The 23,606-nt window shown below is 39.0% G+C and overlaps 1 protein-coding gene across 9 annotated transcripts in view; it reads left to right on the forward strand.

Moving 5' to 3' along the window:
* KIF13B (kinesin family member 13B) overlaps positions 1-23,606 on the forward strand; it is a 208,038-nt gene that overhangs the window by 42,164 nt on the left and 142,268 nt on the right. For 8 of the 9 annotated variants that reach the window (XM_036311930.1, XM_036311932.1, XM_036311923.1 and 5 more), the window contains one exon: positions 23,330-23,342. In XM_036311930.1, coding sequence (XP_036167823.1) covers positions 23,330-23,342 — 13 coding nt within the window. Of the gene's footprint in view, positions 1-7,690; positions 7,851-23,329; positions 23,343-23,606 lie in introns of those variants that run through there. The other variant, XM_036311928.1, reaches the window with a different exon arrangement.

Here is a 23,606-nt window from a genome sequence, read left to right on the forward strand (position 1 = left end):
CAAAAGATTACAAAGGAAAGCAAATATAATAAGATATAGTTATCAGAAAAAAATTAAAATACGTGTGATCCAGTAATATAATCTTCTTTATTACAGTATGAACTAACAAGATCTAGTGTTGGGAATAATTGCTTTAATTTCCAAGTTGTGATGCATGTAAATGCAAGATATTTGCAACAATTGACATGAAAATAGCTGCGATTTTTAAAAAAATGGCATTTTTCTTGATTTCAAAGAATAAAGGAGATGGGGAGAGAGATAGATGATGAGCCCTAGCTGGTTTGGCTCAGTGGATAGAGTGTCAGTTTGCGGACTGAAGGGTCCCGGGTTTGATTCCAGTCAAGGACACATGCCTGGGTTGCGGGCTCGATTCCAGTGGAGGATGTGCAGAGGCAGCCAATCAATGATTCTCTCTCATCATTTCTATTGCTCTCTCCTTTTCCCTTCCACTCTGAAATCAATAAAAATATATATATTTTTTTAAAAAAAGAAACATCAGTGATGAGATAGAATCATCAATCTGCTGCCTCCTGCACGCTCCCCCCCCCCCCCCCCCACCTGGGGATTGAGCCAGCAACCATCGGAATTCATCTGTGACCTCCTGGTTCATGGGTTGACGCTCAACCATTGAGCCATGCTGGCTGGATGAAAATAGCTGTGATTTTTATTGGTTACATAGTCATTGCTAATCTTGTTTTCATTACCTACATTTGGAATTGAGGGTAATCTCTAAATTTCAGAAGTTATCGAAAAGTAAAAGTGTAACTTTTTCCCCATCCGTCTTTATAGATGTCCATCCATTCTATCTAGGTTAAGAATCCCTACTGTCGAGTATGTGTTCTTGATTACATGTTTCATATGCTACCCAATCAACCCTGGAGTGTATATTCATGATTAGGATGTCAAGTATTAACTAATTATCCCTACATGTTGATTAAAACTAACACATGCATTTATCACTGTTTTTCTTTTTTGTATAATTTTCTAGGGATCATGAGACTATACAAATAATACAGTGTACAAAGAATTTCATAGGAGAGGCTATGAAGTGTTTTAAAATAAAGACAAAAGCATCTTGTCTAAAATAAGGACAATATGATGAGGATCTAGACATACATGAATGCAATGATGTACTATGGCTATTAGAAAAAATGGGGAGAAAGAATGAAAGTTGTAATTCTTTAAGGTTGAAAAAGAGCTCACAGAAAAATAGGTGATTAGGGCTTTGTTCTGTCTGGTTCAGAAATAATGATATTTCAGATATAGAGAATAGCATGACGGTGTGGGGTGGTAGGGGAAAGACAGAATGGAGCCTCACATGAAGGAGGGCAAGGCCTAGAAGGTTCTTCCACATGTGAGTGACATAATTAAGTAGTCATAGTTATGAGCACTTTACACATGCTTAGTTACTTAATCCTCACAGCAATCCTATTGCTATTTGCATTTTACAGATGGAGAAACAGGCAGGGAGAGATTAAGTATCTTGCACAGAGTCAAAACTAGGCCTTGTCTGGCTCCGCTGGACTCAAAACAACTCAATACAAGATTACACTGATGACTGTGGAGGATAGATTAGGCGGGAGCATGACTGGAGATAGGAAAATCAGGTCAGACTGTTAAAATGATACTGGCCAGAGGTGGTAAAAGAGGCCTGAACACTGAGCATTAGAACAGGCAAAAAGAATTTTCCAGCTTGTGGGAATCTACCCATTTATGTTTTCAAGTTAGAAAATAGCCACAAAATAGGATATGAAAGTTCAGTATTTCTGAGTAGAGATTTTCACCAGCCAGTTTTAAATATGTACTTGGCTGGATTGATTCCTGTGTTATAAGTATCCGTCCTCATTGAAGAGTGTTCATTATGAGCAGGATTTTATTACAATCACCAGTTAATGTTTGCAGTAAGCACCCCCTTAGCCCTTGTCAAGACAGGAACACCAGTGGAAAGGTCTCCAAGTGTTACATTGTATGGTGACTAAGCTTACAGTTGTAAAAGATACTTAGACCTTGTCACAGCAAAAGAAACATTCAAAATCTGGCTCATTTCCTAGCAATCAGTTTAAGAAAACTTCAGAGAAATGGGAGGGAGTTTTAGGTCAATACATTCAGGATCTGGAGCAGGATTGACTCATCTTTGATGTGAAATACAGCAAACACCTCAGTAAGCCCTGACTTCCTAGGCCCAGGAAGAGGTCTCTGGCAGTATAGTGAGTTCTCAAATAAACAGATTCAAGAGGGCTCCAAAAATAAGAACTTATATGACTGTCTGGCAGATAAATAACCAGGATCTGTAGTTTTCCACAATATGTTGATTGGAGCTAAAGGAAGTTTTTAAAACAAAGCTAATCCACATTCTGCATTGACAGAGGGGCTAAGTCAATTGGTTTCTGGATACAAACCTTTCTATTGGCTGAGTCCAGATTCAGCATGTGGCCTCATTGATTTGACAGACATTTCTTAGGAGTTTGTATGTGTGTGGCGGGGGGGGGGGGGGGGGGGGGGGGGAGGGAGAGGGGGGCAAGGGAGTATGGTGGTAGGGAAGGCCCATAGATGTCCTTTCCTTGCATGCTCACCCGCATAATCCTAGCTTTTTCATTACTTTCATAGACCTGGGAGAGATGCCTCTTTATCTCAGACTCCCTGGTATTTCTGGTCAGAAGTATTGTTGTGTTGTTTTTAATCTACCATAAAGCAGTGATGATTTTCTGGTCAGTCAAGACAAAATGTTAAAATTTCACCCCCATAGCCTCTCAGATATGTTCTCTGTATTCCCTTCTGTATTTTTCACTCCTATATTTTTATTTTTCACTTTTATGTTAAAAGATTAATGTTCTGATTTAAACTATGGTTTCTTAATAAGTAGATTCTGTTTAAATTTTGTTGTTAATTGCAGTTATCAAATTATAGATTTCATGCTGGAAAAAAATAGTTTTTTTCTTTTTTTCAAATATGTTTTTATTTTTTAGAGAGAGAAGGAGGGAGAGGGAAAGAGAGATAGAAACATCGATGAGAGAGAAACATCATCAATTGGCTGCTTCCTGCACACCCCCTGCTGGGGATCAAGCCTACAACCCAGGCATGTGCCCTCACTGGGAATTGAACCGATGGCCTCTTGGGTGCATGGTCTGCTGCTCAACCAGAGCCACACTGGCCAAGCGAAACAGTTTTTTGTTTTTGTTTTTTTTCTATCCTGAATACTCATCTCTAAGTTGGAAAACTGGAATTATTCTTTTAGAATGCATTGGCTAAATGCACAGATAAGTTTTTTTAAAAAGTATTTTTATTGATTTCAGAGAGGAAGGGAGAGGGAGAGAGATAGAAACATCAATGATGAGAGAATCATTGACTGGCTGCCTCCTGCAGGCCCCCTACTAGGGATCGAGCCTGCATCCCAGGTATGTGCCCTTGACCGGAATTGAACCGGTGACCCTTCAGTACTAAGGCTGACACTCTGTCCACTGAGACAAACTGGCCATGGCCACAGGTAAGTTTTTAGGGTATTTCTTTCTTTTTTCTTTTTTACATTTTATTGATTTTTTACAGAGAGGAAGGGAGAGGGATAGAGAGTTAGAAACATTGATGAGAGAGAAACATCGATCAGCTGCCTCCTACACACCTCCTACTGGGGATGTGCCCACAACCAAGGTACATGCCCTTGACCGGAATTGAATCTGGGACCCTTCAGTCCGCAGGCCGATGCTCTATCCACTGAGCCAAACCAGTTAGGGCTTATGGCATTTCATTCAAATTTTTTGATGTACCTTATTCAATAAGGATTCAATAAGGTAGTTAAAACCTATTTTTATTAAATCATACCATGAAGTATTTCAATTACAATCTTCATCTTATTTCAAGCTATAAAATAATATTTTATGCCAACTACTGAGTGGTTTATAGTTCAGTTTATGTTTCTCTTTCATTAAATGCATAGGAAAAGTCTAACCTAAATGTTTAAAAAAATTAATGGACTTCTTTATAAATCTTTTAAAATTATTTTTAAAAACTCATTATACCAGAGTTCAATACACATGTTAATCCAAGGAATACCATGTCTTTATCGTAATCCTTGTTTTGTAAGTAGCTATTACAGATTAACTTTTTATTATTACAAATTAATGAGAAATAGTATATTGTTCTATCTTTTATCCATTTTAAATTACTAGATGTATATAATTTAAATCTCTACTTGATCACTTTTTAGTAATCTTTTTAAAAATGTATTCTATAAGATAGCTCTCTTTAAAATGAGTAATAAAACTTTTGTTTAGCCCTAACTGGTTTGGCTCAGTGGATAGAGCATCAGCCTTTGGATTGAAAGGTCCCAGGTTCGATTCCGGTCAAGGGCATGTACCTTGGTTGCGGGCACTTCCCCAGTAGGAGGTGTGCAGGAGGCATCTGATCGATGTTTCTCTCTTATCGATGTTTCTAACTCTCTATCCTATTCCCTTCCTCTCTGTAAAAAAAGAATAAAATATATTAAAAACAACAACAACAACAACAACAACAAAAAACTTTCGTTTAGATTTAAAATGAGGTCAGGCCCAGCTGGCATGGCTCAGTAGTTGAGCATTGGTCTGTGAACCAAGAGGTCATGGTTTGATTCTGGGTCAGAGCACATGCCCAGGTTTCAGGTTGATCCCCAGTGTGGGGCGTGCAGGAGGCATCCGATTGATGATTCTCTCTCATCATTGATGTTTCCAGCTCTTTCTCCCTCTCCCTTCCTCTCTGAAATCAATACAAATATATTTTTAAAAATGAAATCAGGTTATTTTACAGAAAATATGTTTGATTTATCAAATTTTTAAATAATAACATAATCAAGATTTGATAAGATATGTAAGATAAAGATTTGATGATAAAGGCACATTCTAGTTAGATGAGTGGTTGGCAAACTGCGGCTTGCGAGTCACATGTGGCTCTTTGGCCCCTTGAGTGTGGCTCTTCCACAAAATACCACATGTGGGCATGCATGTACAGTGCGATTGAAACTTCGTGGCCCATGCGCAGAAGTTGGTATTTTGTGGAAGAGCCACACTCAAGGGGCCAAAGAGCTGCATGTGGCTCGCGAGCCTTAGTTTGCCAACCCCTGAGTTTGATTATAAGGCAAACTTTTCCATAACTTAATCAGCTAAATATTCAGCTTCAATGTTTGGAGGAAAATATATTTAAATCACATCATAAGATGAAATCATTTTGTCAAATAATAATATTTTGTCAAAGGTATAATGAAGTTTTGATTTTTCTCAACCCTTTCTGAATTTCAGGGGTTAAACAAAGTTCCACTAAGTGAAACAATAGCAGATGTAATTAACTTGATAAGTTATGATAGAGTCTTTGGCATGTATCCAAGTAACAGAGCAAATGAGTACACTATAACCTGGGTCACAACTCCTTTTATAAGTCAGATAGTTTCCAATTCTTTGCTTTTAGGAGACCTAATTGCTCCATTAGCTTATGGATTTAAAAAATAATATTTGATGTTAGATCATTGTATGTTTTTGGGGGAACATGCATCATGGCAGGAGTGCAAAGTTTTGAGTGATGTTGCTATCACACACCTTCTAGTTTCATCCTCTATATTTGAGCAAGGTTTTCAGTGCTTTACTTTTGTTAAGGAAAAAAAAAAGGACTATAATTCATGCTCAGTGCTCTTTTATTTTAGTCATAAGTCAGTCATCCCATGGATTCATTTCATTAAAAACTGTTTTTTCAATACAATTTTTACTTTTTATGTTTACCAAAAATTGAAATATATTTGTTTTGTTCTGATGAATCATGTACTACCAGGAATATTGATAACTCAATGCAGAAGAAAAGTAACCAGATAAATTAAAATTTTTAATTTATATGGATATTTTTGCAGAAAAGAATGATTAGGATAAAATACTTTGTGGAATGGGAATATGAGTTCATGGGGGGAAAGTGAAGATATAAAATTACTGAATATAAAAGAAGAGGGTTTTTTCATTTAAAAAATAGTTGATAGTATCAGTAATAAAATATCATTACCCAAATATACAGACATTTATGGTACTTGGACACTGAGGGATATATTAAAAGGAATTTTATTTTAAAAATACAATATTTCAGAAATTATATCCTTTTTAGTTATTTAAACTCATTTTTGAAAAATGTTATGTGAGAACTTAAAAATGTAAGAGGACTTACAAGTTTTTTTGTGGGTACATAAGCAAAAAACTTAATAGTTACTCTAGCTAATATGTGCATATCTTGATTTATTATTCTTAGACTCCCTGAAGAGTTTAGCTTATATGTACAACCTCTTTTCCTACTGTTTTTTAAAAAAATATATTTTTATTGATTTTGGAGAGGAAGGGAGAGATAGAAATATCAATGATGAGAGAGAACCATTGATTGACTGTGCTTCCTGCACACCCCCCACTGGGGATCAAGCCCGCAACCTGGGCATGTGCTCTTGACTGGAATGGAACCTGGGAACCTTCAGTCCACAGGCCGATGCTCTATCCACTGAGCCAAACTAGCTAGGGCTTTCCTACTGTTTTATATAACTTTTATTTCTTCTGTTGGTCATTTCTGTGATGTTTTTACATAACATATTGAAACCTGTATTTCTTTGTAAATACATTTTAAACATTACCCCTTCATTCCTTCTTTACCAAGACCTTCCCTCTTTTCTATTTCACAACCCAATTGCTTTTTTCATAAGTTGACATTATTTTGTCTATATGTATGTATGTATTCATCCCTACACCTCCCTATCCGCCTGCTTGCCCATTTACCCATCCATCCATCCATCCATCCATCCATCCATCCATCCATCCTTCCATCCATCCATCCATCCATCTCTCTATCTCAGTGTTAAACCAGGTAGTGTTTAGGATTGCTTGTCCTTCTCTGGGTTCATTATCACAACCCATAAGCTATTTGATGGAGTGTGTTCTAGCATAAAATTTAAATAAGTTATCATAAATTCCATCAATTGCATCAGATTATATCACATTTTTGTTTGCTTTGTATTTGGACCATGACTTAATTGAATAGCTTTTTATTTTTCCCGGAGTTTTATCTTTTATTCTGTCTATAGCACATTCTTAAATTTTTCCTTCTCAAATTCGAAGTTATACCATTTTATTAATTTTCTCCAAAGATCTCTATCTCAGAGCTTTCTGTCTTGTGGTTGCTCTCTAGACCTGCTCCTATATAACTGTTATCTGGAATTCAGTGAGGAATAAGTTACATTTTCTGGCTCTTTTTTAGGTTTTAGATCATGATTTAGATCATGATTTCTTAAGGAAACTGGTAGTTTAGAGTTCAGTGTGTAACAATAAGAGAAGGACAACATGTTGACAAAGATATACATAGAAAAAGTTGTGTCTGGAGATTTGAGGACAGACTTATAAGGGAAGGTTTTACTTTAGAGAGACTGTAGCCACGGTTAACCTGACTCCTAGTCTCTCATTTCAGTAAACATTCATTGAATACCTACAATTTGGCAGGCAGTCAACTAAATTTAGGTGCTGAGATATATCAAGATAATGAAGCCGGTCCCTGTCTGGTAGTTCAGTTAGAGTGTGGTCAGGATACGCCACAGTTGTGGGTTCGATGTTCGGTCAGGGCACACATAAGAAGCAACCAATGAATGCATAAGTAAGTGGAACAACAGATCTCTCTCTCTCTCCCCTTTTCTCCCTCTCTCTCCCTTGTTCTCCTTAAAAAAAAAAAAAAAGAAAAAAAAGAAAAGAAAGATGAAGGAGCTGGTGTGGAGGCAGACTTGTAAGCAGTTGATACAACGTTATAACCAGCAGCCTAAACATGTTATAAGGAAACATGCAAGGAGTTCTGGGAACCTCATATTTTCATCCTTATCAGTAAGCACAATGTAACTGTACTCATAATGTCCCAAGACCAATAGGTGTTTCAGATAGGAAGCAGGTTTAAGCAGTTCAAGGGGGGAATCAATTGATACCCATAAAACAGGGATGGGAGAGGTGGTGTTAGGAAAAGCCACCAAATTTATATTAGTGAGTGAGTGATGTGATTAATACAGCAGAATGAACCATTTGGAGGGGGTGTCCTAATAGCCCTCCACCTTGGAGAACATGTAAATGAATTTACAACTGATGGAATATAACTGGGGGAGGATTTTAATCCCGGCACCCAGGGCCTTGTCTCCCTCCTCTGGACTAGCTCTTTGGCATTTTCTCCAAACTAGTTGACTAGAGAGTAAAATAAGACATTTGCTTCCCCTTGTCATCATAGTCAAAGGCATTCATCGTCTTACTTTTGAGAGAGATTCTTCTCTCTGTTGGGGTTTTAGAAAGCCCGTACACACCACCCCTTTACTTCCCACCTCAATTCTGAACTGGTAGTCATGGGATCAGTAAGATAGAGAGAGGAAATATACAAATCAAAAGTTAAAACACTAACACGTGCTGCTTTTCCTGTGCCAGGCACTGTTCTAATCTTCATAGCAATCCTATGAAATAAGTTCTCTTGTTGTCTACATTTTACAGATAAGGGAAACTCGAGCATGTGCCCAGGGTCACATAGTACCAGGTGGAGCCGGGATTCAAAAGCAGCAATTTAATCCCGGAGCCTAATCTCTTTACCACTGTGTTTTCCTGCATCCCATTTCATCTCAGTTACTGATAGGGCTGTTGGAGAAAATGGCTTTAGGGCTGTTGGGTAAGTGGGCTTCCTGGTACTGGACCCCTGATTTACAGCTTTACCCAGGCTTCCTGCGTGGTATGGAGGAGCAGTGCCCATGTACCCAGCTCCTTCTCTTTAACACCATTAACTCCATAATTCTTTCTTCCCTTCCTCAGGAGGACACAGTGAAGGGGCTTAGAGACATCAAGGCGTTTTTCTTGGAGTTCTTCCACCTGGAAACAGGGAGAATGAGGAATCAAATATTCTCTCCTTAGCCTTCTCAGTTCATTTAAGACCAAGTGCTTTGGGGGAACTAGCAGAGGTTGGGCAAGAGCAGGAGAAGGGGCAATCTTCCCCAAACAAGATTTCAATTAAGCTGAAACTCGCCATGTAGCTTCAGCTGTGTGCCGCTGTATGTGCTTATCCACCTAGCTTTCCCTGGTTTGTAGCACACTTTCTCATGCTGCCTACTTTATTTGAAGACAAGGGAAAAAACATACAACAAACAAGAAAACTCAAATCAGGTCATTTTAAACAAGCATCTTTCCTCAGGTTTCCTGAAACAAGCCAAGTTGTCTTTAACTTGTTCTCCCACATCATTTGCCATAGAGAAAGAGAAGCAGAATGTTAAAGTAGAAAGAGCATAGTTTTAGAAAGAGAAAGTTCAGTTTGAATCCAACTTTGTCACTGAACAAATTATTTAACCTCTCTGTGCCATTCTTTCCTCACTATTCTATAAAAGAGAGTGTAAGACCTACCATAGGGTTGGTGTGAGGATTAGAACTAAAGTGTACTAAGTATTTGACACTCAGTAATAAAAGGTAGCTTCTATTGTTAAAAAGATATGAAAACTACAGACTTAAATCTGTTGAATGTTTAAAAAATAATTTCAACAGTTAAGCAAGTTTCTTAGGCAAGTCTCCTTTTAACACTGCTGGGAATTGGGAACACTGACTGATTAATATTCTGGTATTTCATCTGGTTATCTGCAGATACACTCATGTATGAAGGTGAGTGCACAAAAACAAATCTGCTAGTATACCTCCTATATGTGGTACTGGTGACATGTTGTATGTAAATTGAGTTTTAATTTTAAGAATTCATATCCTCATTTACTTTTTTATTTCCAAGATTCTAAATTTGCATTCAAAAGCTTCCAGTACTTTTTCCCCCTTTGTCCTTAAACTCATGCATTCAGAGATTGCTGCTTTCTTCAAAACATTTTAGCTTGGTTGAAGAATACCATAAGTCCTGAAGGTATCCTGTTTCTTTAAGAGCTGGATGGCTATATCTTGGGACATAGCCAAGGTGTTTTTTTCTTCTCTAAGATATTTCCCATGCCCTTTGTCCCTGTTCCCCACATCCCCTGTCTCCTCTGTGTTGCACAAAAATTGATGTATTTTGCTAAATTGTTAGGTAGGCGAGACAACTCTACTACCTAGATACCTGTATCCCCTCTGCCCCTACATCACACATCACTTAGTCTACTTGGGGACTGGAACACATTTTCTAGACGTTTGTTTGCCTAATCAGGAAACCATATTTCGTGCCGGGGGTTGGGGTGGGGGGGAAGGAAGGCAGAAATAAAACATGAAAACTAATGAAGGGAAGAAAGAGCCACTACATGTACTTGACTTTAGCAACTTGGTTCCGGAAAGAAGATGCAGTATTGCTGGTCTCACCAGACCTGCATGTTTCTGATTTTGTCCCTTCAGCAGAATATTGCTTCACCCTTGGCTTGAATCGCCAATTGAGTACTGTATTTAATTGTTGACCTTGAGCAAGTTACTTAATCTTTTTGAGCTTTAGTTTCCCTACTTGTAAAATGAGGAAGATAATAGGATCTATCCTTTAGGGTTGTTGTGAGGGTTAAAGAAAAGAGTACACGAATGCATCTGCAGTAATTCTTGGACCTGGTAAGAGAATGAACATATATTGAATCTAGATTTGAACCCAAGCCGAGCTCCCAAGCTCTGTCCCTTGCCCCGTCCCTACATGAAATTGTATAGAAGTGTGACATTGAGTATGTAGGAGTAGCCTCACTTGATTACTGAAGTAGCAGAGAGGTCTGATGTGGTTAAGTGACTGTTAGGATCACAAAGCTAATGCAATGCAGAATGAAAACTCAATGAAGGGTTTCTAGCCCTAATTGCAAGCGTAGAGTGCTTTTTCCTACAGAATCCTGCCATGAAGACAAGGTGTTTAATATCTAGTGATTTGTTATTTTATTATTTACACTAGAGGCCCGGTGCACAAAATTCGTGCAGGAGGTGGGGGGAGGGTGTCCCTTATCCCAGTCTGCATGCTCTCCAATCTGGGACCCCTCAGGGGATGTCCGACTGCCGGTTTAAGCCCAATTCCTGTGGGATCGGGCCTTAACTGGCAGTTGGACATCCCTCTCACAATTCGGGACTGCTGGCTCCCAACCGCTCGCCTGCCTCCTGCCTGATTGCCCCTAACCGCTTCTGCCTGCCAGCCTGATCACCCCTAACTGCCCTCCCCTGCTGGCCTGGTTGCCCCTAACTGCCCTCCCCTGCAGGCTTGGTTCCCCCCCCCCCCCAACTGCCCTCCCCTGCAGGCCCGGTCATCCCCAACTGCCCTCCCCTGCTGGCCTGGTCACCCATAATTGCCCTCCCCTGCTGGCCTGGTCACCCATAACTGCCCTCCCCTGCTGGCTTGGTCACCCACAACTGTCTTCCCGTTGGCCATCTTGTGGAGGCCACATGTAGTGAGCACATGGGGATGGCCATCTTTTGACCACATGGGGGCAGCCAAGTTGTGTGAGGGTGTGATGGTCAATTTGCATATTACCTCTTTATTATATAGGATTGAAAGCTTCTTGGGACTTTAGCTGTTAAGTCCATGGCACCATCTGATTATAGGTGTTTTAATAGTTAGACTTAATGCAATAAAAGAGTACTTTGACATAGTGATTCAGGTGTATGTGCTGAATCATCCAGTGTGGATGTCAGTAATTACTAAAATAAATTTGTACATATTGATCTTGGTCCAAAACAGATTGACCTGAATTTTAATTAGGCAGTTTTACATATATGGACCGTAAAACAAGTATTAAGTGTGAAGTTAAATACATGCTGACCATATGACCCCACAGCCTTACTCTTAGGTATCTAAGGGAATAAAAATGAATGTCTTCACAAAAACTGTGAAGGAGCTCAAAAGTGGTTAGAGATAAAAGTAATAAATGAAGTAATAGAAATGGTATAGAGAACTAAGTATGAATGAGAATAAGGAAAAAGTGTGGATTTGAGCAGGAGTTTGTCAATCCTTGTAATAGTCTAAAAATATAGATAGAAACTACATTGTGAGAATTTTTTTTTTTTTTTTTTTGCCTTTGAAGTGAAATAGAAACACTTCTTAAAAGGCTTTCAACTTTATTCATTGGTCCTAATGGAAATGCAAATTAAAGTCTCTTGATGAGGTGCCACTTCATACCCACCTGAAAGGCTAACTATATATAAGATAGACAATATTAAGTGATGGTGAAGATGTAGAGCAACTCTAACTGTATTGTGTATGGGAATGTAAAATCGTACAGACGCTTTGGAAAACAGCTTGATTGCATCCTAAAATGGTAGATATACACTTACCCTGTGACCCAACCGCTCTTCTCCTCGGTATCTATGCAAAGGAAATGAAAGCCTTCTATTTAGAATAGCCCCCAACTGGAAATAACCCAGATGCCTATCACCTGGGGAATGGATGAACAGAATACACTTCAGCATCAATGCAAAGGAATGGGGAACTGATAACATGCTACAACATGGATGAACCTCACAATCATGCTAAGTGAAAGACACCAGATGCAAAAGACCACATTTTGTATGATTCCATTTACCAGGTGTACCGGTTAATAATGCGGAGTTTGATATCAAAGAAAACACGATAATTTCAAGAGAAACATCAAAAGTGCTTTTTTCAAAGTAATGTCCATTGCTAGCACACATTTCCCCATCTTTCAGGTACTTTGTGGATACCGTCCCAATAGAACTTTTCTTGTTTTGAGGCAAACCATTCAGAGGCCCAATTTTTCACTTCTTTGCACGGTTTGAAATGCTGCTCAGAAAGTGCATGTGCCATCGATTGGAACAAGTGGTAATCTGAAGGAGCAAGGTCTGGTGAATATGGCGGGTGGGTTAATACTTCCCAGGCAAGATGATCTTTTAACATGTCTTTAACTGGTTTTGAAGTGTGTGATGGTGTGTTATCATGAAGCAAAATTACTTTGCTGTGTCTTCTGGAACATTCTGGTCGTTTCACGATCAAAGTGCGGTTCAAATTGATTATTTGTTGTCGGTAGTGATCATTATTAACAGTTTCACATGGTTTTAGAAGCTCATAATACACCACACCTTTCTGATCCCACCAAACACTGAGCATTGTCTTCTTTCTGAAGCGATTTGGCCTTGCAGTCGATGTTGATGGTTGACCTGAATCAACCCATGATTTTGTGCATTTGGAATTCTCAAAATTAAATCTACTTTTCATTGCCAGTCACAATTTGATGCAAAAAAGACTTTCTTTTGTGCTGTTGAAGCAACATTTTACTGATGACTTTTCGGTTTTCCATTTGTCTTTCATTCAGTTGATGTGGCACCATTTTCCTTCCTTTAAAATCTTTCCCATTGCTTGTAAATGATCGGAAATTGTTTGCTGAGCAACGTTTAATCTTTCTGCAAGTTGTTTTTGAGTTTGACACGCATCTTCATCCAATAATGCTTGTAATTTTTGGTCTTCAAACTTTTTCAGTTGACCTGGACGTTCTTTGTCTTTCACATCGAAATCATCACTTCTAAAAGCGTTTGAACCAGTGTTCACAAGTATCTTGAGATGGAGCATGTTCAGCATAAGCTTCCCGAAATATACATAACTTTTCCTTCAAAATATAGTAATGAATTAAAACTTCCCACAAATGCTCTGTTTTTTGGCATGAAATTCAACATTTTTAAGCATAAAAATATCTATGATGTTAACACCTTCAGCAAATTTGACATAGGAAGTTTTGAAGCTTGCTGTCAATACAACAAAATAGCATACATATCAAATCGCATATATATCAACATATGTGTAACTCCATCTATTGAAAAATCTGCATTATTAACTGGTACACTTAGTATATCAAATGTCCAGAAAAGACGAAGAACGGAAAGCGGATCAGTGGTTGTCTGAGGCTGGGGGTAGGACCTGTAGTTGACTGCAGTCAGATTGAGGGAACGTTTTGGAGTGAGGAAAATGTTCTCAAAGTAGTTGTGGTGAGGGGTGCACAGCTCTGTCCATTTACTAAAATTCATTGAATTGTTCACTGAGAATGAATGAATTTGTGGTATATACATTAGATCTCAATAAAACTGTTAAAAACCCACATAAACATATATTTAGAATATATTAAGTTGTTTATATTTTTAAAACAATAGCATTTTTTTTTTTTTAGATTTAAAAAAATTGATTTTTAAAGAGAGGGGAAGGGATTGGGAGAGAGAGAGAAAAATCAATGTGAGAGGGAAACATTGGATTAGTGGCCTCCTGCACACCCCTTATTGGAAATGGAGCCTGCAACCTGGGCCTGTGCCCTGACTGGAAATTGAACTGGCAACCTTTAGGTGCACAGGAAGACACCCAACCAACTGAGTCACAGTGGCCAGGGCTATTGCATTTTTTAAAGGCATCAGAATTGGTAGCTCTTAAGAAAATGCCAAGGTTTTTATTGAACTTTGTGATTATTTGATTCCTCTTTCCAGTCTCTTCAGTAGCCCATTATTGTCTAATTCACACAAAGCGTAATGAAACCTGGATGATTATTGATGCATGTAGTTTAAACAATCCTTTTTGTCTAATGTAGGGATTTTCTTGGTTTGGGGTTCTCTCTGGCTCTTGCTGGTTCAGGCATTTTTTTGTTCCTCACAATATCTATCTGTACAGCTTTGTTCTTAGGCTGTAAAACATTGCCACTTCCTGGTAGTGGCCTCAATTTAATCCATAATTCTTTTTCCTCTTTCTATAGGTTTTTTTTAAAATTAATCCTCACCTGAGGATATTTTTTCCCATTGATTTTTTAGAGAGAGTGGAAGGGAAAGGGAAAGGCATACAGAGAGAAACATTGATGTGAGAGAGACACATTGATTGGTTGCAATTGATTGCATACCACATGGGCCTTGACCAGGGCTGGTATGGAGCCTGTAACTGAGGTATGTGCCCTTGACCAGAATCGAACCAAGGACCCTTCAGTCCTTCGTCCGATGCTCTATCCACTGAGTCAAACTGGCTAGGGCTTGGCTTGTTTAAAGCTTTGTTGGGTTGGGGCCAGAGTAGCCTTTTTACTAGGGTGAGTTTAGCTGTAATCCTAACTTGTGGGTTTTCTGGGCTCTATGCCAAATGCCCCCTAGTGTTTAAGATCTTTCTACTGTGGCTGGTTATAATTCTTGTCCCTGTATGAGCACTGGAAATTGTTCATTCTACACTTTTTTTTCCAATAGTAGTTCTTTCCCAGATAGTGTATAAGTATATATGGCCACTTGGAGTCTTACCTGCCTATACAATTTAGTATTCAGTATAAGATGGGGGAGAGGGTCAGATTCCTGAGTTCTTTCTCTGGATTTCTTCCTTCTCTCTGGCCAGCAAATTCCAGCTGTCTCAGCTTCTCAGATTTCGCATCTCTGTCTCTGGAGAGGTGGGAAGAGGTGATATTGTGGAAAGCCGTTCTTTAAAAAAAAATAAAAAAAAAATAAAAAAAAAATATATATATATTGATTTCAGAGAGGAAGGGAGAGGGAAAGAAATAGAAACATCAATGATGAGAGAGAATCATTGATTAGTTACCTCCGGCATACCCCACACTGGAGACCGACTGGGACAGAGCCCGTAACCTGGGCATATGTCCTGACCGGGAATCGAACCATAACCTCCTGGTTCACAGGTCAACGCTCAATGAGCTACACAGGCCGGTGTGAGGAGCCTTTCTTGCTTAAGGAGTTTGAATTATATCTTATAGGGAATAGGGAGCCAGTGAAGGGTTTTAGGCAGAATTATGACCCGATCAGTCCTATATGGTTTAGATACATATTGGGTGAGTGAAGAATCATAGAAAAGAGACTGGAGTTAGCTAGAGCACAGTTAGGAAGGTATGTGGTGGACAGACCTAGGGGGAGATGAAATAAGGCATTACTGTGTGTGCTGCCTAATTGTATGGCTCACTCCATTACTTCCCACAGGCCTCTGTGCAGACGCCATTCCATGAAGTTTCTCCTGACCAAAAGGTCAACCCCAGCTCCCCTCCTTATCCCCCGACCCCTTTGCTGTTTTACTTTTTTTCTATAGCACTATTATATTTTATATTTGTTTATTTATTCTATTGTAATAGAATTTGAAATCTTATAGGTCTAGGGTTTTTATCTGATTTGCTCAACAGCTTCTCCAATATTGAGATTAGCATCTGTCTTATAGTAGACTAGAGGCCCGGTGCATGGATTCATGTACTGGTGGGGTCCCTTGGCCTGGCCTGCGCCCTCTCGAAATCCGGGACCCCTTGGGGGATGTCAGAGAGCTGGTTTCGGCATGATACCCGCAGGCCAGGCATATAAGATCTTTGGTTAATCTCTTCCCGCTCTCCCCTCCTTTCCTCTGAGATTCATCAATCTGTTCCATGTTTCCATGCCTGTGGTTTCGCTCCTGCATTGACAATCTGTTCCCTGGTGATCAATGTGCATCATAGCCACCAGCCGATTGGCCGGTTGCTTAGGCTTTTATATATATAGTTACTCAGTAAATACTGCTGAATGAAAGAGTGAATGGGTTTGAGAGACATTTCAAAGATGAAAACCATATTCCAGGAAAGGGGTAAACACAGTAATCTTCAGTTAATTAAGCAGTTTATGCCCTTGTAAGTAGTAATTATTTAGTTGGGAATGGAAATTAACTCTCCACATAAGGTAGCTAAGGAAATCTTCAAAAGGGAATGGATTTGGGGAGTAATTCTAGCAATGAGCTAGAAATTTCAATCTGCTAGCTGACTTAAACCCCATTGCATCATGGATCAAAATCACAATAATGATATCTAACATTTATTGAGTGTACACAAATGTATGTGCTCCAGGCCTTTTAAAGTATGCTTTTGTTCCCCCAGAAGTTTCAGGGTTTTCAAATTCAAGTCTGAATTCTAAATATATGAATTTCTTTACAATATGCTTATTGTAAGGACAAGGGCTACTAATTCTAATGACATTATTGCTGCAAGTGACATTTGAGTTTGGGATTCCTGGTTTAGGATTTGATAGCCAGGTTTGTGTGTTGAGGAATTAAAGGGGATTGCATTATGTAATTGGGTGGGCGGACTCTGTAGTGTAGTCCTGATATGATTGTGGTGGCACTCCGTTTTAGATTCTTGGGATTAGATTTGGAAACCATCTCTTTTTTTATGTGAATTTGTGAGTCTCTAATTTCTTTGAATATGAAGAAAATCCTGTTCTGTTTTCTTTCTTAGTAGCAGGAATTTGAAACTCGGCTGCCTGCCTGGCAGGTCCATGTGGAAGATAGCAGTGTCGGTATGTGGAAATTCAGGCCTAGTGTTTCCAGATCTTCTGAATTTTCAAGAGAATTTTAATTTGAAATCTTCTGATTTTCTACTTTTGGTCAATACTGTGAGGACTAAAAAAAAAAAAAAAAATTACAGCTGTGGGCTATATTGGGCTTGTGGACCTTGAGGGTGTGACCTCTGGTTTGGAGACTGAAGTATGGAACTGGATCTAGAAAGGGTGAGGGGAGGGGACAGGAGAGTTAATTAATTTCATATTCAGTAAAAACCTTTTTCACATAAATCCAATTCAGTCATGGAGAAATCTCAGCAGATTACTACAATCAAGGAAGCGGATGAATTATCCTATATAATAAAGAGGCAATATGCAAATTGACCATCACTCCAACACACAAGATGGCCGCCCCCATGTGGACACAAGCTGGCCTGCAGGGGAGGGCAGCTGTGGACGAACAGGCCAGCAGGGGAGGGCAGTTGGAGGCGATCAGGCCAGCAGGGGAGGGCAGTTGGGGCCGACCAGGCCAGCAGGGGAGGGCAGTTGGGGGGGGATCAGGCTCGCAGGAGAGGGCAGTTAGGGGTGACCAGGCCAGCAGAGGAGGGCAGTTACAGGAGACCAGGCTGCAGGGGAGGGCAGTTAGGGGCAATCGGGCTGACAGGGGAGCAGTTAGGCGTCGGTCAGGCTGGTAGGGGTGTGGTTAGGGGGTGATCAGGCTGGCAGGCAGAAACGGTTAGGGGCAATCAGGCAGTCAGGCAGGCAGGCGAGCGGTTGGGAGCCAGCAGTCCTGGTTGTGAGAGGGATGTACGACTGCCCACAGGTATCGGGCCTAAACGGACAGTCAGACATCCCTAGAGTGGTCTCAGATTGGAGAGGGTGCAGGCTGGGCTGAGGGACACACCACCTCCCCCCCACCCCTGCATGAATTTTGTGGATCAGTCCTCTAGTCCTATATAATAAAAGGCTAATATGCAAAACTACCAGTTGCTATGACATGCACTGACCACGAGGGGGCAGACACTCAATGCAAGAGCTGCCCCCTGGTGGTCAGTGTGCTCCTATAGAGGGAGTGCCACTCAGCCAGAAGCCAGGCTCATGGCTGGCAAGCATAGCAGTGGTGGCGGGAGCCTCTCCCACCTCCTCAGCAGTGCTAAGGATGTCTGACTGCTGGCTTAGGCCTTCTCCCCCTGGATGTCAGTCAGATATCCCCTAAGAGCTCTGAACTGTGAGAGGGTGCAGGCTGGGCTGAGGGACTCCCCCCCACCTCGAGTGTACAAATTTTGTGCACCGGGCCTCTAGTAGATTGATAAATTGTGAAACCTTAGATAACCACAAATACTGAGAAAAGTAAAAATTATAAGACCTTTCTTTGCTTGGAGTCTAAGAGTATTTCAATAGTCTATCCAGCTGACCCATATGTTAAAAAGTTTATATCATGTGACAAAATGATAGATAATACCTGGGCAGTAGAGATCATTTTGACTTACAGGAATTGGGGAAGAAAAACTCACTTTTGGTTAGGGTTCTTGTGGAAGGATTTTTGAGGGAGAATGAATTTGCTCTGAATTTTTCTCACATGAGTAGGACTTATATAAACAGTTGTTAGTGGGAGTGGCATTATCTGAGTGTAGGTCTGTGGAATACAGGAAGTTAACTAGCTTGCTGGAGAGGAGGAATCTTCTAAGGATGTGATGTGGAGTATGATGCACCACCTAGCTTGGTTAACCTCTGATGTGCTAGTGTTCTGCAAGTATCACTGATAGAAATGTTGAAATATACTAGTAACTTGTTGGATGCTTAATGTTCGTTTTTTTGTTGTAAATAAAAAGTTATATAAGTAATCTTGTGTAACATCTCATTCATTCTACATCCTCATTAGATGCTCTCCTATTCTCGCTTTAGATAATTCCACTGATGGGAACATACTGTTTCTTTCTTTAAAAAAACAAAAAAACAACCCCAGTGCTAATTACATTAAAGAGATATTCCCTATTATTTTAACTTTCTCCAGCAGGTCCTGCTGGAGTTCTAGTCTCTGAAGTGACCTAGAACAAGTCTGCTTTCCCCCTTACCCTAAGAGTGTGAGTCTTCTCACCTCTGAAGATGGGCATCATGTCTTCCTTTAGTCCGCTCTGGTCCAGGCTACATAGTTCCAGTGCTTTGATTTATTCTTTCAGTGATAGCGTTTTTAAACCCCTCTATATCCTGAATGCTATTCTCCAAAATACCCCACTCTATTACTGATACTTTAAAAATTAATTCTTCAAAATTGAATGGAGCATTCTAAATGTCGAAGAAACAGTGAATAGGGCTTTTAGTGATATTTGTACTTACTAAGTTGGCTAGATGAGCAAAGATTGATAAGCCTCCTTTGTGAGTCTTGTCAGTATCTAAATTTTCAGTTGGGTCAGCTTTATTTTTTATGTGAAAAGCACACTGGGGGAGGGGTGACAGAAAAAGTGATGATCATCACACAGATTGTTGTTCGGTTGCTGGTACTGCCAGCTAAGTCCAAGAAAGCAACAACATCATTACGTAGTTTGGCTGTATTAGAATAAGCTCTTTGTGATGTATACATCCATAATAGAGTGGGGTGGAGTGGGATCTTGTTAAAACAGAGATTCCAAATATTTCTAATTGTGAAGGTTTCAGAAACTTAAATCTTTAAAATTAAAAGAAGTGATGGTATTTGATATAATGTTTGACAGCAGTAATTGATTTATTACATCATTCTACTGACATTGCTTTGTGTTTTACACATACACAATACTTTGTGGTTTATTTTTGGACTCAACATCAGTTTTATTTGTGTAATTGCCAGGAATGTTAATAAAAATGAACAAGATCACTAAGATATATAAAATCATCACTAAGTTTCTTCTTCAGATGGTGGCATTCTAAATGTTAGGAATATAATTTGACTTATTTTTTTGGTGTGATTTATTATTTAAATAAGAAATGAGCATAAGCCAGATGAGTAAAAAGAAGGAAGTGAGTAGCTGATTCATAGATGCAACCAAATCATTTGTTGCTTCCAGGCTGTCCTCTTCCTAAAAAGCACATCCATCCATGTTGGTCCACCTGGGCTGTTAACATCTTCAGTAACTAGACAGTCACCATGTGGGAAGCAGCATTTGTTGCAGGCAGGACTCATCAATGGGTGCTAAGATTTGTGGGTGAAAGTATGGTGAGATATTGTATTTATGTAGTCTCAGTCTCCCCCACAAGAAAAATGTACAGAAGGAAAATTAATAATGTTACAATGGAGAAACCTAGCAGATACAACTGTAACCAAGTGGTCAGAGGTTACCATCCTCAGTAATGAGGCAGGGACATCATCATGTGCCTCTGGTATGACGCACTGAGCAGGGCATGGCATTGCTTTTGTGTTGTGCTTGCCAAAGTGCGTAACCTGAATTTAGTCATGAGGAAGCATTAGACAGACTCAGATTAAGGGACATTCAACAAAGTAACTGGTCAGTACTCCTCAAGTGTCAGGGTCATAAGAGTCAAACTGTCCCAGATTGGAGGAGATGTGACAATTGTATGCGATGTGTGATCCTGCACCAGAAAAAAGACATCAGTGGGGCAGTTGGCAAACAAAGGTTGGCTCTAGATCATTTAATAAATCTTGTTGATGGTTAATTTCCTGGTTTTGATCATTATAACTGGTTATATGAGATGTTAACATTTGAGGAAGCTGGATGAAGGGTAGACAGGAATTATTTGTACTATTTTTGGAACTTTTCGTAAGTCTGAAGGTATTTCAAAAATGAAGTTAAGCCACAACCACAATATAAAGTAATTAAACTCAGCTGAGAAACTAAGACTTTCATGCTTTTACCTTGTGACGTCTCTTTTGATTGGTTAGGGGTGGTTTTCCTTGCTTTCTAAATCTCCACTGTGATCTGGTTAGCTGAGGTTTCTTACTGAGGAACTTTGGGATAAGTGAGACATTGCAACTACATTTTGAAAGGTTTTGTTTAATTAATTAATTTACTCATTTATTTTTTGTACAGAGCTGTAATTACATCTTTGGGTTTCCAGTGGCTCTGTAGGTTATTTGAGCTTTACTGTTGTAGCCACCAGAATCCCTGACTGGAAACTTAGCCCTGTAATTAATTTACTAGTTTGTTTCTGTTTTTATAATTATGTTCTAAATACAGGTTAATCCCATGAAGTCTTCTGCTATATGTCATATATTTATCAAATTTAGTATTTGTTGGTTGTTACCTAGGAAGAGCTGATTTTTGTGTAAAACTATTTTATTTAAAATTGAAATATTATACCACATATCTTATTTTTCTCCCAGAAAAGACAGGTTGGAGTTTTTGTAAATAGAATGAATAAGTAAACTTACATTGGCATAAGCACCAAGTGGTGATCTTTCATTGGGTAATAATTAGAATGGGGGAAATTAATACACGGAAAATATTCCTGTTAATGGAAGCAGTTATTAATATATGACTCATAGATTCTTAAATCTAGAAGAAACTTGACGCGACTGTTTTGACCATTGTGGGAGAGGAAAAGAACATGGACTTGGGAGTCAGAAGACCTAGTTTTGCATCCCAGAGTCATTGCTGCTTATTATTGTATCTTGGACAGGTCAAGCCTTAAGTTTCTCATCTGTAAAACTGGAATAATAGTAGTGGTTTGCACAGTTATTGTGAGAATTAAGTGAAGTAGCATGCCATGTGCCTGGTCTAACTTGGGCGTTTCATGTGCTGGCTCTGTTCCAACCTCCAGCCAGGTTTACAACTAAGCTGTCTGCAATCAATGAGAATCTGCTTTGCCTCTAAAGACTATTAAAAGATGATAGCATATGTCAGTAACTTCTAGTGGTATTTCACAAGTCGTTTCCTAGGGACGGTTTCCCATATCTCTTATTCCAGAGAAATTATTTTCTTTTATATGTTAGCCACATTAGCTATTACTACAAAAACTATTAGACAACTGTCACTCATTTGTGAGATGTTCCTTTGTGTTTTAGTGTTCTTACTGAAATTGTCTAATACAAATAGCACATTGAAGTCATTTTAGGAGAAAATATTGTATGAGACAAAGGACAAGAAGATTTACAGACAGTTGGAGGGAAGCATTTTCATGTAATTTTCGGTTTGAGCTGGCATTTTGATCCTCTGAGAGAGACCAACTATTCCCAAAGTTCCAGTCATTGTTCCTGTTTCACTCTAGTTTCAAAAGTACTTTCATTTATTCTTCAGTTTCCTGATTTTGATATTGTGCTGTTGGTTTGTAAGTGAACATCATTGTTTTTAGGAATTCTACACTGAAGTGTTTAGAGCTGAAAGGGGCATGTCTGTGACTTACTCTCAGATGGTTAAGAATGAAATAATATATGTGTGTATATGTGTATGTGTATATATGTAGCTATATAGAGAGGAGGAGAGTGGCTGGGAAGAATGATATATTAGCCATGGCAGTGTTAACAATTGGTGAATTTGGGTGAAGGGAGTTCCTTGTGCTTTCTTTATGATTTTACTCTAAGTTTGAAACTATCTCAGAATTACACTGGATTGAGTTATATTCCTGTACCTGAGGAGATGTAAGTGGCAGTTTTGGGAGGGAGGGGGGTTAGAAGCAACTGAGGAAGCATAGAAAGTAAGTAATAGGTGAGTAATTCAGTAAATTCACTGGCAAAAAAAATTAGGTGTTCCTTTAACTTATTTTTCTTCAAATTCATTTTGTGTAGAAGGGCCTATGTAGGAAGAGAGGAAACTGCTGCTATATCAAAGCAGAGAAAACTAATTGGAAGTGAAATAAGATGATAAAAAGTAAAGATTTTTACATACGTACTTATAAGACATATATACAAGGATAAAAGAATGTATAAGGCAGAAATATTAGTATTTTAAAAATTAAAGTAAAAATTATAATTAATCTTTTTTCTAACATAGAGGCACAAGTTGGTTTTCTATAATTAGCACTCTACCCTACTAGTTAATTGATCCTGTATTTTAAATTGCTGTTTGATTTTAAAATTAACATGTTGTAATTTTAGTCTTAATAAAATTTTACATGATGTTTATTATCATTTTTTACCCTTCAAAAAGAATCTTTTAACTAAAAACGTTTTTCTTAAACCTTTTCCCTTTTCTTTCATGTCAACAATGACATCTCTTTGGGGAACTCAGAAGCCAGCCAAAGGTAAGAGATTTGGTGTATTATATGAAGCTTGTTAAGATCTGGGGTACATATTTTTGAAGTACTGGCAATTTTTTTCTCAAAAAGTATTTTCTCTTTGCCACTTCGGTAAAAGTAATCAGCGTATTCATAAGTTCGAAGCCATTTATTGGCACAAGAGGGACTGGAGCGTTATGGAAAAACTGTATTTGTACTTTGACCAATTATGGCCAGTCTCCTGGCAACAGCAACACAGATTCCTTTTGTGCTCTGCTGTTCACCATGGAT

This window comes from Myotis myotis, unplaced genomic scaffold (genome assembly GCF_014108235.1).
Source record: "Myotis myotis isolate mMyoMyo1 unplaced genomic scaffold, mMyoMyo1.p scaffold_m19_p_6, whole genome shotgun sequence".
Taxonomy (NCBI): domain Eukaryota; kingdom Metazoa; phylum Chordata; class Mammalia; order Chiroptera; family Vespertilionidae; genus Myotis; species Myotis myotis.